Genomic DNA, 14,861 nt, shown 5'->3' on the forward strand with positions numbered 1-14,861 from the left:
CGTTCGTGTTGTGGACTGCGGGCAGGCCGCAACAGGGCATAAGAGAAAAAAGTTTGTGTTAAGTTCCCGATTAAGAAATACCACAGAAACAGGCCATGCTGACACACATTTATAACTGTACAAGCGGGAAGAATGAAGCAGGAGCCAGTTTTGATAGTAGCCTGGATCTGGGCTATAATCTGAGATCCACTCTCAAAAATAAGGTAATAACTAATTAAAATATCACTGAAAGCAACTTCAAGATGAAAGGCTACAATGAATACAACACATTTTGAAATGAATACATAACAAACACTGAGAGAGAGAGAGAGACTTGATGACGAACGACAAAGTGATGGAGTAAGTAGGAAGAATGCAATGGGAGTGGCAGTGAGACTGGACCAAAAGCTTTAAACTGTTTCCCTTTAAAAAAAAAAAACCAGGGAGTAAAGATAGAGCTACAATGTCTTTAACAGAAGTCTGTTAGGGTTAGGGTCTGACAGGAAAGGACATGCAGTAGCACACTGGGGCTGAACAAAGTCAGAGGACTTAGAATGAGAGAAACTGAAGCCTAAAATGAAAGTGCAGCCTCTGTGAGCATGGGTTGTAAGTGCACACGTGCGTGCACGCATGTGCATACACTTCTTTTTGTTTGTTTGTTTGTTTGTTTTTCGAGACAGGGTTTCTCTGTGTAGCCCTGGCTGTCCTGGAACTCACTTTGTAGACCAGGCTGGCCTCGAACTCAGAAATCGGCCTGCCTCTGCCTCCCGAGTGCTGGGATCAAAAGCGTGCGCCACAATGCCCAGCGTGCATACGCTTCTTTATGTGGCTACAAGAGGAAGCCAGTAAATGACACTGAGTATCTCCCTCAATCACGTTTCCACTTGATTTTTCTAAATTATTTAAAAATTTATCTGTGTGTGTGTGTGTGTGTGTGTGTGTATACCATGTCTGAGCAGATGCCTATGAAGGCAAGAAGGAGGTATCCAAGCCCTTGAAAATGTAGTTACAAAGAGTTGTGAGCCCCGACATGGGTGTTGAGAACCAAATCCAGGTTCTGTGGAAAAGGAAGCCCTCTTAAGCATTGGGCCATGTCTACACACCCTCCACTCTAATTTTGAGATTGAGGTGTCATTTTGACTGGACTGGCTAGCCAACAGGCCCCAGGATTGGCCTGTCTCGTTCCCCCAGTGCTGAGGATCCAGATCGCTAAAGCCTGGTACTGATGGGAATACTCTACCCAATCGAGCCACCTCTCCAGCCTCTCCAGGCCAAATCTAATATTTCTAAAACATTTGGAAAACTCAAAATGTCTTACCTTAACTTAGCTGAGCGCAGTATTCTGGTGAGTGAGACACAGTTTCCTTCCATGACGCCCTTTCCCACAGTAGGAATGATGCTCTTGCGGCAAGCAACATATAAAGAGCATGCTAGCCAGTGTATAACTTCTCCCTGCAGGCCAACGCAAACACAATACATGTCTAGAAGAGGCCTTATAAGTTCATTTGTCTGAGAAAATATGACTAATACAATCCCAAACATCAGAACAGACCCCCACATTCTTCTTATTCTTAGAACCATAGCATGAAAAAAAAATTCAGAAAATTTTCTAAATTTCTAATCTAAAAATAGATCTCTTACTTAATTCCAAATTTAGTCTCACTGGAAGAATTCTACTAAAATCTCTTTGTATTATCTTCCTCAATTTTTGGCTTTGTTTTGTTTTCAAGACAAGGTTTCTTTGTGTAGCACTGGCTGTCTTGGAACTACTTCTGTAGTAGACCAGGCTGGCTTTGAACTCACAGAGATCTGCTTGCATCTGCCTCCTGAGTGCTGGGATTAAAGGCATGTGCCACATCTGGCATCTTTCTCAGTTTCAAAACACCAGTCATAGTCTTGATGATATTTATTCTTTTCTATGTTTTATGTTTCTTTTTAACCAATTTGGCAGAAAAAAGAAAAAGAGTAGAAAGTCATCAAAGGTGTCACATGTCAAAAATATTAATATTTATATTAGTATATAATGTGTCATATTAACATAGTATGTTAATAATTTGACATATAATGATATATTAATATTAATATCTATAATATGAAGGACAATGTCAATTTTTTGTGAGGTACAGATTCAGGGTTATATTTACCCATAGTAAATTATCGTTAGCTATTAAACATAGTTCTCCACCTTTGAAGGCCTCAGTTTACGTATCTAAAAGCAGTAACAATTGAAAATTCAACACTTAATATTCTGCTTTTGGTTTCAAATGTCTTCAAACTGAAAACACCTCATGACTACATGTAATAGAGTTGAAGTTTGATAATTAAGAATTATAGATGCGCCGGGCGGTGGTGGTGCACGCCTTTAATCCCAGCACTTGGGAGGCAGAGGCAGGTGGATTTCTGAGTTCGAGGCCAGCCTGGTCTACAGAGTGAGTTCCAGGATAGCCAGGGCTACACAGAGAAACCCTGTCTCGGAAAAAAAAAAAAAAAAAGAATTATAGATGCAGGGGCTGGAGATATGGCTCAGNGGTTAAGAGCACTGACTGCTCTTCCAGAGGTCCTGAGTTCAAATCCCAGCAATCACATGGTGGCTCACAACCATCTGTAATGGGATTGGATACCCTCTTCTGGTGTGTCTGAAGACAGCTACAGTGTACTTGTATAAATAAAATAAATAAATCTTTAAAAAAAATTACAGATGCAGACACCAACATGGCTGTCTAACCAAAAGCCTGAACAAAGATGGCATCTGTAGAGGTGCTAATGTGGAAAGGAGAACCAAGATGAAAAACTCCAGGCAACCAATGATGCTAAGGGAAGGAGAAAGCACAAACAACTGTCTCTCCAAGCATCAAACGCTCAGCCAGAAAACAAACATATGCACCAAGCAGGCTGTATTCATATAGTTAGAAACACACACACACACACACACACATACACACAGAACAACAATAAAGAAAACGGCCATGAATTTGAGAGGGCACAAAGGGGAAGTACATGGAAGGGGTTGGAGGCAGGAAAGGGGCAGGGAGAGTGATTTAATTAGATCATAATCTCAAGGAAAATGAGAATACTAGAAAGAATTACAGATTCAGGGCTGGAGAGATGGCGCTTGCTGTGGGGGCCTGAAGCCCTCCCTCACTGAGATCCCTGGGACCCAGGCAAACATGGAGGAGAGAACTGACTCCACAGGGGTTGTTCTCTAACCGACACACACACACCAACGCATGGGTCCCCATTAGAAATTAAAATTTTAGTTAAAATTTTTTTGTGACAAGGTTAAAAATAATACCTCAATGGTAGAGTGCTTAAAACAACTAAACAACAAAAATCAAAGATAGTTCTAAATCTCCAGATCTAAAGCTAAGAAAAGAAACAGAAACTACTTTTTGTAATTGGTAAAACAAAACAAAACAAAACAAAAGGTTATAAAAACGAAAGAGAAAGTGTGTGTCTTTCAGTAAAGACTTCCCAAAAGAAGATTAAAAACTACTAAGCAGCAGGCTACCAGAAAGTGTGAGTGAGGAGAGTGAGTGGAGAGAGCTGATCAGCAGGGCTCCTGTGGGGAGCTAGAGCGGGGTGGGGTCTGTGGCAAGGATTCTTAGTGGGCAGCAGAGGGAGGAAGTCGCCTTTGCTCCAAGTGACTTTCACCAACAACTAGAAGAAAAAAAAAAGAACAAGAAGAAACAAAATACAGGACAGAATCCTCCAAACTCAATTCATAAAGGCGTGCTTTCTAAAAGCAAACAATTAAGTGTCAATCAACTCTGCCGAACTATGAATTTAGAATTTAGATGGTCAGCATTCTCTGGAGTCACAGGTGAACAGTCCAGGCAGAGTGACCTGCAGAAAAAGCACACAACCTGGGCTGAGTTTAGCTTGCTTAAGAATTTGAAACAGGGGCTGGTGAGATGGCTCAGTGGGTAAGAGCACCCGACTGCTCTTCCGAAGGTCCAGAGTTCAAATCCCAGCAACCACATGGTGGCTCACAACCATCCACAACGAGATCTGGCGCCCTCTTCTGGAGTGTCTGAAGACAGCTACAGTGTACTTATATATAATAAATAAATAAATCTTTAAAAAAAAAAAAAGAATTTGAAACAAGTGGCTGGTTGCAGTGACTTGGACACACATTGTATTCAACCATGCTTATCTGAGGAGATCAAATAAGACCTGGGGTTTCTGAATGCTTTTCCAGTGAGTCAAAAAACAAAACAAAACAAAATATATACATATAATATATATCATATATATTACATGTATATATTATATACATATAAAATATATATATTATTTTTTTCAACTGAGATGTCATTAAAATTTCTTTTGTATAGCATATGTGTGTGCACATGTATGTTCATGCATTCACCCATTCATGTATGCATGAGTGATGACCAGAGTTAGATGTTGTGTGACTTCATCTATCATTCTCAACCTGTTAGGACAGTCTCTAACTGAATCTGGAGCAGGCCAGAGCACCCCTGGGGTTTGCCTGTCTTCACCCTTCCATGTCTCATTACCTGTATCCCCCGGTGACAGACCACACTGCCACTGCACCTGCCTTGTATGTGGCTGCTGGGGATCCAGGGGCTCAGCAAGCACGTTATCCGCCAGGCCAGCTCTCCAGCTCTCCCATACTTTCAGATTCTCCCCGTTTTCCGGTTATGAACCTTCTTCTGTAGATCACTATCTTTTATTAAGTCTATTCTGCTTTTTGCTGAAAACATGTGAGTTAGTCTCAGGTACTTTTCTCTCATAGGAGTACAGACACGTGTACAACAGTTGCTCCCTATTTCCTACTCCCTGGCCAGCAATTATTTCGCTGGCAGACTGAGTCAGAGGAATCCTACATGTGAATCCTGCCCATGTGTATAATGAAAACTTTTGTACATCTCAGTGAGGTGCTGAAATAGTCTGTCTCGATACCCACTGGGGGATGGCTCCTGTACTCCAGAAGATAGCAGAATCCAAGGAGGTTCAAGTCCCTGATTTAAAATGGCAATGCATTTACACATAAGCTATGATCATCTCTACATTACTTGATGTAAATGCTATATACATAATATTACATTGTTTGTGGGATGACAAGTCTGTTCATGCTCAGGACAAATGTACTTTTCCCCAAGGACTCTTGATCTGCTGAACCCATGGACATGAATTCCACACACACCCCAACACAAGTCTACTTCTACACTAAGCTTATGACCAATCTGGGTTTCTATATTAGAGTGACTCTAATTCTCTTAAAAAAAAAAAAAAATGTTGCGCTGTAACACCACCAAGAAAACAGGTATAGTAGTCACTGTCCTGTTGTAAAGACATTATATATATATATGTGTGTGTATATATATATATACATATATATACATATATATGAATATATATACACACACATATATATTCATTAACATATGTGTGTGTGTATTATTACTGGGAATACCTATTAATGATAACAAGCACCATTTATTTTATTCAGAGCCAGATACCACATCAATCGTTAGAGCAACGGCCTGGCAGAGAGGAACGTGGGGCTGAGAAGAGCTTTGTGTGTGCTGACTTTGATCTATCTAACTACAGTGCATGGTATAAACGAACTAACTACTACACTCGATGAGGTAGAAGAATGGAGGAGCTAAAGGGCTCAGACTGCTGTACCAGGTTGCATGGCAAACTTCGTCACCTTGGGCGCTAAATTAACTTCTTACCGACCCCACTTTTTCCCTCTGTGGAATGGGGATCCAGTGGTGTTTCAAACGAGTTGGGGAAGACATAATCAAAGGGCTGAGCAGCGATGAGTAATTCATTTTACCACGGGATCAGGTCTGATCGATTTAACGGCAGCACCGTGCCGTTTGGGGCACTGGGCGGCGCGCAGAAATCAAGTTTGAAAGTCGGGAGCCAAGGGAACCCCGCAGAACCAGCGGCTCACTTTCCGATCTTCGGTTTCCCGCCTCGAACCAAATGGGTGGGTTGGCCGAGCTACACCCACCCTTCCCTCCCCGCACTCCTCCGAGACCCTCGTAGGTGGGGGAACTCCCACCGCCCGATAGGCTTGGGGCGGGGGCGGGCCGGGGGTGGGGCCTGGCGAGGGTCGGGGCCGCCGCCCACCTGCCGCCGCTCACCTCTAGGCTGTAGTTGCCGCGGATGGCCGTGAAGTCATCCAGGGCTTCGGCCGCGCTTCCCTCGTCCAGGTTCAGTTCCTGGCACAGGGCCTGCAGCGCCTCCCTGGCCGCGGCGACCGCCGCCGCCCCCTCGGCGTGGGGCTCGTCCTCGAACATATCCCCCTCCGGCCCGACGGGCGGCGCGACCGGCTTCGGGGTTTTCTTTTCCCTCCCGGCGAGCTACCCACAACCCCCCGCGACAAAGCGCGCGAAAATCGCCTTCTTGAGCTCGCCTTCCCTTCATCGTCTGCCTCCGCTTTTCTTCTCAAAAAGTCCCTTTCTCCTCTGGAGCCCGCAGCAGCCCGTCTCCCGGAATGGGATAAGAAGATAGACCTCGGACTCTAACGGAGATCTAGCTCGGGCCCTGGGTGGGCAGCTGCGGGGCACCGGGCCGCGGGGACCGACGTGAGGGAGCGGGGCGGAAGGATCCGAGCCGGTGCTGAGGCTGCCGGGACTGTAGCTCGCGCCCCGCGCTCTCCACCGCGGGTTCCCTGGTGTGGGTGGCTTGGGACTGCGAGTCCGTTCACGCTAGTGGGAAGCCTTCTCATGACACTGTCCTGTGGGCCCTAGGTTTGTCAGCTCCTCGGCGCGCCTCCCGCCGGCTCTCACTGAGCTTTGACCCTCGATGGAGGTAGAGGCGGGAGCTGCCGAAAGTGGCTTCTTCACGTAGAAGCGCCACGTCAGAGACTCCCAAATCTCGCCAGAAAGGGATGCAGGGACAAGGGTTTGGGGTGACGGGTCTCAGCATCACTCCCAGTATTCTGGGAACTGTCCCAGTAAATAGTCGTTTCAGGAATAGAGATGATCTTCGCGCTTACCTGAAAGGTGTTTTTAAGAACCTAAACTAGAACCTGACCGTTTGTCTTTAAAATACAGAAAAATAATAGCATTCAGATGCACCAGGTAATTCGTAACCTTGAGAATACCAAGCTAGTTCTCAGTCGCAGGAGGCTTTTCTCCGTATGTGAAAATGCTATTGTGCATGTCTTTGCGTACCTGGCTCTTCATCATTTAAGTCTAAGTTTAACCCTCTCAGGCCATTACTGAGCAGTACATTTATAAGCTGACACCTAACTTCTATTTCACCGTCTCCATTGTACCTTATCTGAAATTGTCATGCTTACTGATCAGCTCTTCCTTCCGAGAGTTGGATGGTAAGATAGAGCCGTTTGTCTTCACTGTATTCCCTGGTGTGGATTATTTCTCTGCTACACTAAGGACTTGGGGCAGTGTGTTTGAAAATTACCGAGTAGGCCTTGTTCGGATGAAGGAGTCACTAGCCTTACATGATGTAGCGGAAGGAATCGTTGAATTAAAAAATACAAAGGTGTACTGCTCAAGGAAGAGTCCTTATACAGGGAGATGGAAAGCTCTCTAAATCCCAAATAGGCAAATGACAACAGACCAAAGAAACAGCTCCAGCCTCATCTAGCTTTAGTGAGACGGTGAATTAGTTTACTGGGGTTACATAGGGGGAGGAGCAGGGGTGACTCAAAGGCATTGCATCATCAAAAAAACGCACTCTGTCCGGGGTGAAAACTGCAAAAGCTGCATCCTTGGAGCTCCCTGCGTGCGCTAGCTGAAAAATCTCCCTACGGGAGTTTGGAAGATCTTTTGTAGAAATCTATTTTTTTTTTCTTTATTTACAGAGCCTACTGTGGTAGAAATCCAAGTGCGTCTGAAGAATCTTTTTCTTACAGCCTTAGCTCAATGATAAGCCAGACCTGCTCACCCATGAAGCAGAATGAAGAGGCCTGGAAGGTGGAGAGAAAGCAGACAGGAACAAATGTACTAGATATTTCTGAGTGACTGAGTTAGGAGTGGTGAGAGGTTCCAGTGACATTGGAAATGATGGGAGCTGAAGAGATGGCTTAGCAGATAATAAACAAGCACTTGCTGCTCTTCAAGATGATGTGGGTTCAGTTCCCACCACTGACAGGGCAGCTGGCAGCCATTCATAACATCAGTTCCAGAAGATCAGATACCTTCTTCAAGTCTCAGCAGTTACCAGCCACAAACATAGAGTACACACATACATGCTGCAAAACACTGATACACATAAGCTAAAATACATAACCAGATAAGCCTTTAAAAACAAAAACATGTGAATGGGAAATAAGGTTGGGTTTCCCCATTCTGTTCTTCTAAAAATAATACTGGAATATTCTACTGTAAATTATCTCAAGATTATCCCATCATTACTTTTTGTGTAAGAAATTTTAATATTAAAACATTCCTAACGTCTGAGGTAGTTCAGTAAATGGCAGTCCTCTGTCTCTAAGTGTGTATGTACTTCATTCTATGAATTTTAGCCAACAAATATAAATAAACTAAGCATTGCTGTGCTTGATACCACCTATTGGTGGCATTACTCAAAAAATAAAATTTTACCTTAAGGGAAGGGGATTCCACATAAAATATGAAAAAAAGGTCATTCAGCTTTTCCTGGTCACTTGTATATGTCCCCAGGTTAGCCTCTCTAATCAATTCCCTTACAGTTTTGGATTCCAAAAAGAGACTTCATTTCTGTTTCTGTGAGAGTCTTGCTGTATACCTCTGCCTTACCTAGTGTTTGCTAAACAGGTCAGGGTGACCTTGCACTAGTGACAGTTCTCTCACCTCTACCTCACAACTGCTGGAATACAGGCATAAGACACCAAGCCTGGCTTGTTTTCTCACTTTTTAAGTATGGAAATTTAAAGATGAATATCTTTTCCTATAGGTTTGTTTCTACCCTGAGAATGGAACAATTCATGAAATCAAATCAAGGACTGAAAAAAAGGTTCACAAATAAATACGAGTTTTTATATAACTTCATTATCTTTACAGTATAGGAGGGACCAAAAATGTACAGTATACTAACTTTGGGAATGAAGTGGCCAGTCTATAAATTTGATAAAATAGTGGAGGCTCAGTATTACTAAAAGCGTATATGGTTGCATGAGTGCCAAGTCCTGCATGGCCTTGGAAGGGAGGGTGTGACATGGTTTCCCACCTCTGGAGCAGAAACAGTAGGACCTGGGCCTCCATGAGTGTTGACAGTTATGGGGCATGAGGCTTATTTGTATAATGTATATATTTTGCTTCCTGATCTCCTTCAGGAAATATTCTTTCTGCTAATGTTAATGCCTCCATGATAATTAGAAACAGGGGTTTTGAAGCAAAAATAGTAAATGCTGCAACCTTCAAGACAGCCCTTAAGGCTGTGGGAAAGAATTCTGAAAACATGAGTTCAAAAATATGTAATTTCTCAACTATGCAAAATATAAGGATGCAATATGAATTGTATGAGGGGCTTGACTGACCTAAAAGAACAAAGGCAGTGGCCCTAATGAGCCACTTGTCAGGAAGATACAAAGCAGGCAGATTTCTGAATTTAACATCAGTTTGGGACAAGTGAATATAGGTCCAGGCATGGTAGGAATGGTAATCTCAGGCCAGGTTTCCACCTAGCTATCTTATTGTTGGTGCTTACAAAGGCAAGCAGATCTCTGAATTCATTTGCAATGTTTCAAAAAAAAAAAAATGAAGTTGTTGTCTAGAAATCAAGAGGATAAGGTCATAGTTTGTTGATTTGTGGAATAATCAAGTAGGAATCTGGAGTAAATGGCTAAATTGATATGTAAATAAAAGACTGGGTTTTGGTTTGAAATACTGCTTGGAGAGCAAACAGTAGTTTTAGAATTTTTAGAGCTCTTTTAGAATTTTTTCTAGCAGCTTTTCTGACTTTGGTCAGAAAACCCATGAGCTATCCAGAGAGCTTTCAAAAAATTTTTTTTTCTAGCACAAGAGACCTATCTCTTAACAGACAGCTGTCTATAGAACTATCTGGGGAGCCATCTCAAGCAGAACACAGGGCAGTCAGCTTCTACCCACAATTGATTTCCAGTCATTTCTCTCACCACTCCCAAATGCCACTTCATGTGCCTCAGAACCCCCAACCAAGCCGAGGCACATGAGTTTGTTTGGAGCACACATTTAGCAATGGAGATTGATTGTAGAGCAGATCTGTGTTTATTCCCATTTCCAAGAACAAGCAGATTGGAGAAGAATACAGCAGACTAGTCAAGGATGTGGATCTAGGAGCCAGAATACTTGCGTAGTTCTGGCTTTGCCATTTACTAGTTGTGTGACCCAGAGCAAATCACTTTCATGTTTGTTACTTTAGCTTCTCCATCTGCAAAATGAAGGTAATAAAATGAGGTGACTACAAGAATGAAAAGGGTTAATTATATATGTACTTAGAGTTAGGGCCATCATAAACTCTCAGCAAACTGTTACTCATTTTTATTGGATAATCTAGAAAAAAGACTAGTTCAAAAGTGGATAGTAAAGTTGGTTTCCTAAAATGAGCCAAAGGAGAATATGGTAAAGGGTGAATGTAATTCAAGTGTTTATTTAGTTAGCAGTGCAGTTTTGCATGTAGTGATTTAGGTATTCTTGAGTCTGACTTAGAATGAAGATTTAAGCTGGGGTGTTCAAAGTGACATTGATATCTAGTATGCCTGTAGCCTGCAGGCTATAGGTTGGACATAGCTAAATCCACCAGTCAACTGAGATCTTCATTTTAGCTAAAATACTGCAGGGTTGAGATAAGATCATCTCTTTTGGACAGTGAACCTCCTAGCATATTGGCACATCCCACTCAATATGAACCATCATTTGTATCTGAAGGCATCTCAGCAGATACCTTTGATAAAGAGATTGCAGTGAGTGTTGGGGAAGAGGATGACTAAAGATTCACATTGCTCACTGAACAACACAATGGAATCCGCTGTGGGAAGTAGTTCTTCATCTACAGTTGTCACACTTCCTTTTTCTCTCCATAGGGTCCCAAGAGGTTTGTTTTGTCCTGGAGAGTTGACCTCTGGCTTTTTGCTTAGGTTTCTCCACCAAACAAGAGCCTAGAATTTACACTTAATACCTCATTTCTAGTTTTCCCCACAGGGATTTCATACCCTTCTACATACAGTTATCAAGGTATTTATCCAACATAAAATAATCTATTTCTTAGAAATTCATCTTATGACAATATTTTTTTTGTTTATCTTTAAGATGGACAGCTGGTAGTCAACAATTTCCATCTTAGAGCTTGCTAAAAATTTTCAGCAGTCATTGGAGAAATTGGGAACGTGGGAGCTAAAGAAGTGAGACCTTTGTATAGACTGGAGTAGATTCTGCTCTATACTCTTGTCAGAATTTCATTATTGCTCACAGGTTTCAACAGGAATTGGAAGGAAAAAGGCCTTATGAGAATTTATAAAATACTAAATATGAAAATATAAAAATAAACTGGTATCTAAGTTTTAAGATTGTTGACAAACAAGTAGCCTTGACAACAGTACCGACAATATTAACATGGTAACATTGTCATTTATTTGGAATTTTTCTTTTGTCTTTTTTGTTATTATTTATAAAAATTTTTCCTTTTTAAAAATTTATTTATTTATTTATTTATTTATTTATTTATTTATTTATTTATTGAGGCAGGGTTTTTCTGGGTAGCCCTGGCTGTCCTGGAACTCCCTCTGTAGACCAGGCTAGCCTTGAACTCAAGAAATATATAGACTATGCTGGCCTGGTACTCTCAGTGATCTCTGTTTCTGCCTCCTGAGTGCTGGGATTCAAGGTGGGCACAGAAGTCTTGTTTTTTGCTAAAATATAACAAAGCTATAGTGAAGGAGAGACTCGCCTGAGATGCACAGTATAACCAAGCATGGTCTGGTTCCCCTGTCTCAGCCTCCCAAGGGCTGGGGGTACAGCTGTGACCTGTTTTTGTGAACTTCTCCACTGACCTAGATCCCTGGTCCTGGGATCTCTCTCTCTCTCTCTCTCTCTCTCTCTCTCTCTCTCTCTCTCTCAGTCATCAACACATAAACTTTGTGGATGTATGGCATGAATGAAAAACTCATTACAATTTTCACTATCTCTGCAATTTAAACTGAGAAATTCACTCCCTGATACATTTTAACTAATAAAATGTTTTTAAAGTAGGGATTGTGTTGGAGGTAGCTACCTGCATGGAAGTATATTCAGACTGGATTGTAAGCCTGGAAGAAAAAGCAGAATTCAGGTTAGCGGAATGGGTAAATTCAGGCTAACTCAATGGGTTAACGAAGTGTAAATTCCTGGTTTCTTTATCAACTCAGTTGTGTCACATGCTGCTTTCCTGTAAGCTGTCTTGTGCAAGGGCATATGATATTTTGCTGAAAAGATACACTTGAGGGGGCGTGTGATGTTTGCAAAGAATATAAATAGAAGCTTATAACCAGTGGGGGGCCACTCTTGAATTGCTACACTGTGCTACACTTCCCTTCTTTGCTGGTCTTCACTTTGTAGAGAAAAGCTCACCAAAGAACTTCTTGTGGTATCCTGTCTGAATCTGGCCACTTCCGATGTCTTTTGCCAATTAGGTGCAGCCTTGCTGTTCTGTTGGATGGAGCTGAGCTGCCTCTACTGGCTCATGTTTGGTGTTTTCTACTAGACTAGATGGCTGGTATCATGCCAAGGAAGATTGAAATCTCCCCAAAGAACTACTACTAAACAGGCCCACAACCCCCCTTTCTCTCCTACCTCTAGTTGGTGGGCTAGAAGGGAGGTTGAAGTGTTTAAGAACCCTAAATAAAGTAGGTTTTGAAAAATCTAACCCTACAGGTAAATCTATTTGCCACCAAGCCTGACAACCTTGGTTTACTCCTTGGGCTGCATATTGTGGAAAGAACTCCCACAGTTGTCCTTAGACCTTCCCATGAGTGTGGACACTCATAGATACACACAGAAATAAAATACAGTAACTTTTAAAGAGAAAGAAAATTGGAATGTGTTTGTCACTTTTGAGGTTCTGAAAGGGTTTGTGGGGCTGGATAGATGGCTCAGTGGGTAAGAGCTTTCCGAAGGTCATGAGTTCAAATCCCAGCAACCACATGGTGGCTCACAACCATCCATAATGAGATCTGATGCCCTCTTCTGGGATGTCTGAAGACAGCTACAGTGTACTTGCATATAGTAAATAAATCAATCAATCTTTGGGCCAGAGCAAGCGAGGCCAGAGAGAGTGGGCCAGAGAGAGAAGAAAAAGTGTCTGAAGACAGCTACATATAATCAATAAAGAAATCTAAAAACAAAACAAAAAGGCATGCACCACTACCACAGCCTAGATGGATTCATCTTAAAAAAAAAAAAAGAAAGAAAGAAAGAAAGAAAGAAAGAAAGAAAGAAAGAAAGAAAGAAAGAAAGAAAGGGTTGTTCTTACCTGCTGCCATGTGCTTTGCAGCTAAGTATGAAGACAGCACAAGAGCTTCCTCAACCAGGAAACGCTTGTCTCTGCTTCTGATGTACTCCCCACCCTCTGGATTCGGAACAGAGCCTGAGAGGCAAGGATGCGCAAAGAGGGCTCGGGGTCTTGTAACAGTTCTCTCAGATCTATATGGCAAGAAAACCAAGACTGGAAGTCTAGAAGTGAGCACTGCTCTCTATGCCAAGCAGCTGGCAAACAAGAGTGGCCAGGATAAAGGGCAATGTTCCCAGACTCTCTAAAAGTCTGTATGTTGTTGAATTGGTTCCAGTTTTGACCTGTGAAACCCACTGTTTTCTGACTTGTTAAGTATTTCATTCCTTTGCAATAACCATATTTTAAGTAGTCTACATAAAATCAAATTACCTGGGCCTGACAACCTCTATCTAACGCTAACTTCACTTTTTTCCTTATTCTAAGCACGTTAACTCTCAAATTATCCCTTGCTGTATTTTCTTTCTCTTATGTCTAGTGTTAAACTTTTTTTTTCTTTCTTTTTTTTTTGTTTTTTGTTTTTTCAAGGCAATGTTTCTCTATGTACACTGGCTGTCCTGGAATAGGCTTTATAGACCATGCTGACCTCAGGCTGGTTTCAAACTCAGAGATCCATCAGCCCCTGCCTTTCAAGAACTGGAGTTAAAAGCGTGCACTACCACAGTCTGGCTTAATATTAACCTCTTCTTCTTCTTTTCTTTTCTTTCTCTCTTTTTTTGAAAGGTTTATTTATTTTTTATTTATTTTATTTTATTTTTTATTTATATGAGTACAGCTGTCTTCAGAAACATACTAGAAGAGTGCATCAGATCCCATTACAGATGGTTGTGAGCCACCATGTGGTTGCTGGGAATTGAACTCAAGACCTCTAGAAGAGCAGTCAGTGCTGTTAACCGCTGAGCCATCTCTCCGGCTCTAACATCAACCTCTTAACTTATTGTCTTACTCTCAAAAGCAGAGGCAGGCAGATTTCTGAGTTTGAGGCCAGCCTGGTCTACAGAGTGAGTTCTAAGAACCAGGGCTATGCAGAGAAACCCTGTCTCAAAAAACAAAACAAAACAAAAACAAAAACAAAAAAAGATTTTTAAAATTTGGTTATGAAAGTAGTAATTTTTATATTGTGAGAGTGTATATTTGCATTTCTTTACCTTTTCTAACTACCTTTTTCCCTTCAGTGCTAGAGACTGCACTATAGAGCCCAGTGCATTCTATAACTAAACAGTCTACAACTAAGCTATAAACAAGCATTCTACCACTGAACTATATTCAGATTTATACAAATATTCTTGAATGGGAGCAATAATTCCTGGAGCATTCAACCTGCAGAACTGTGCAGTTACATAAAGGTTGACCCACCGACAGTTCGGAAAACAGTTCTCTGATGGTTGTCTTAGATGACTATAAAGCACCCTCATGCCAAGTTCTGCTCTCTA

The 14,861-nt window shown here is 41.9% G+C and overlaps 2 protein-coding genes and 1 non-coding gene across 10 annotated transcripts in view; 1 reads left to right on the forward strand and 2 right to left on the reverse strand.

Annotated features, from left to right (window-relative positions):
- The window catches only part of Rbl1 (RB transcriptional corepressor like 1), a 55,699-nt gene extending 49,363 nt beyond the window's left edge, over positions 1 to 6,336 (reverse strand). For 2 of the 3 annotated variants that reach the window (XM_021183601.1, XM_029474642.1), the window contains exons 1-2: positions 6,102 to 6,336; positions 1,298 to 1,431 (exon numbers count right to left, since the gene is read on the reverse strand). In XM_021183601.1, coding sequence (XP_021039260.1) covers positions 1,298 to 1,431; positions 6,102 to 6,257 — 290 coding nt within the window. In that variant the 5' untranslated portion in view covers positions 6,258 to 6,336. The remainder of the gene's footprint in view (positions 1 to 1,297; positions 1,432 to 6,101) is intronic. The other variant, XM_029474640.1, reaches the window with a different exon arrangement.
- A 3,485-nt stretch (positions 6,337 to 9,821) lies between these two features.
- On the forward strand, positions 9,822 to 9,885 carry LOC115030448. The gene has a single exon (XR_003836045.1). It is a non-coding gene; the product is annotated as a U7 small nuclear RNA (small nuclear RNA).
- A 250-nt stretch (positions 9,886 to 10,135) lies between these two features.
- Positions 10,136 to 14,861, reverse strand: part of Mroh8 (maestro heat like repeat family member 8) — a 73,917-nt gene continuing 69,191 nt past the window's right edge. For 5 of the 6 annotated variants that reach the window (XM_021156954.1, XM_021156952.1, XM_021156951.1 and 2 more), the window contains 3 exons: positions 13,393 to 13,562; positions 12,157 to 12,190; positions 10,136 to 10,317 (listed from right to left, as the gene is read on the reverse strand). In XM_021156954.1, the coding sequence (XP_021012613.1) occupies positions 13,414 to 13,562 (149 nt within the window). In that variant the 3' untranslated portion in view covers positions 10,136 to 10,317; positions 12,157 to 12,190; positions 13,393 to 13,413. Of the gene's footprint in view, positions 10,318 to 12,156; positions 12,191 to 13,392; positions 13,563 to 14,861 lie in introns of those variants that run through there. The other variant, XM_021156953.1, reaches the window with a different exon arrangement.

Source organism: Mus caroli, chromosome 2 (genome assembly GCF_900094665.2).
Source record: "Mus caroli chromosome 2, CAROLI_EIJ_v1.1, whole genome shotgun sequence".
In the NCBI taxonomy this organism is placed as follows: domain Eukaryota; kingdom Metazoa; phylum Chordata; class Mammalia; order Rodentia; family Muridae; genus Mus; species Mus caroli.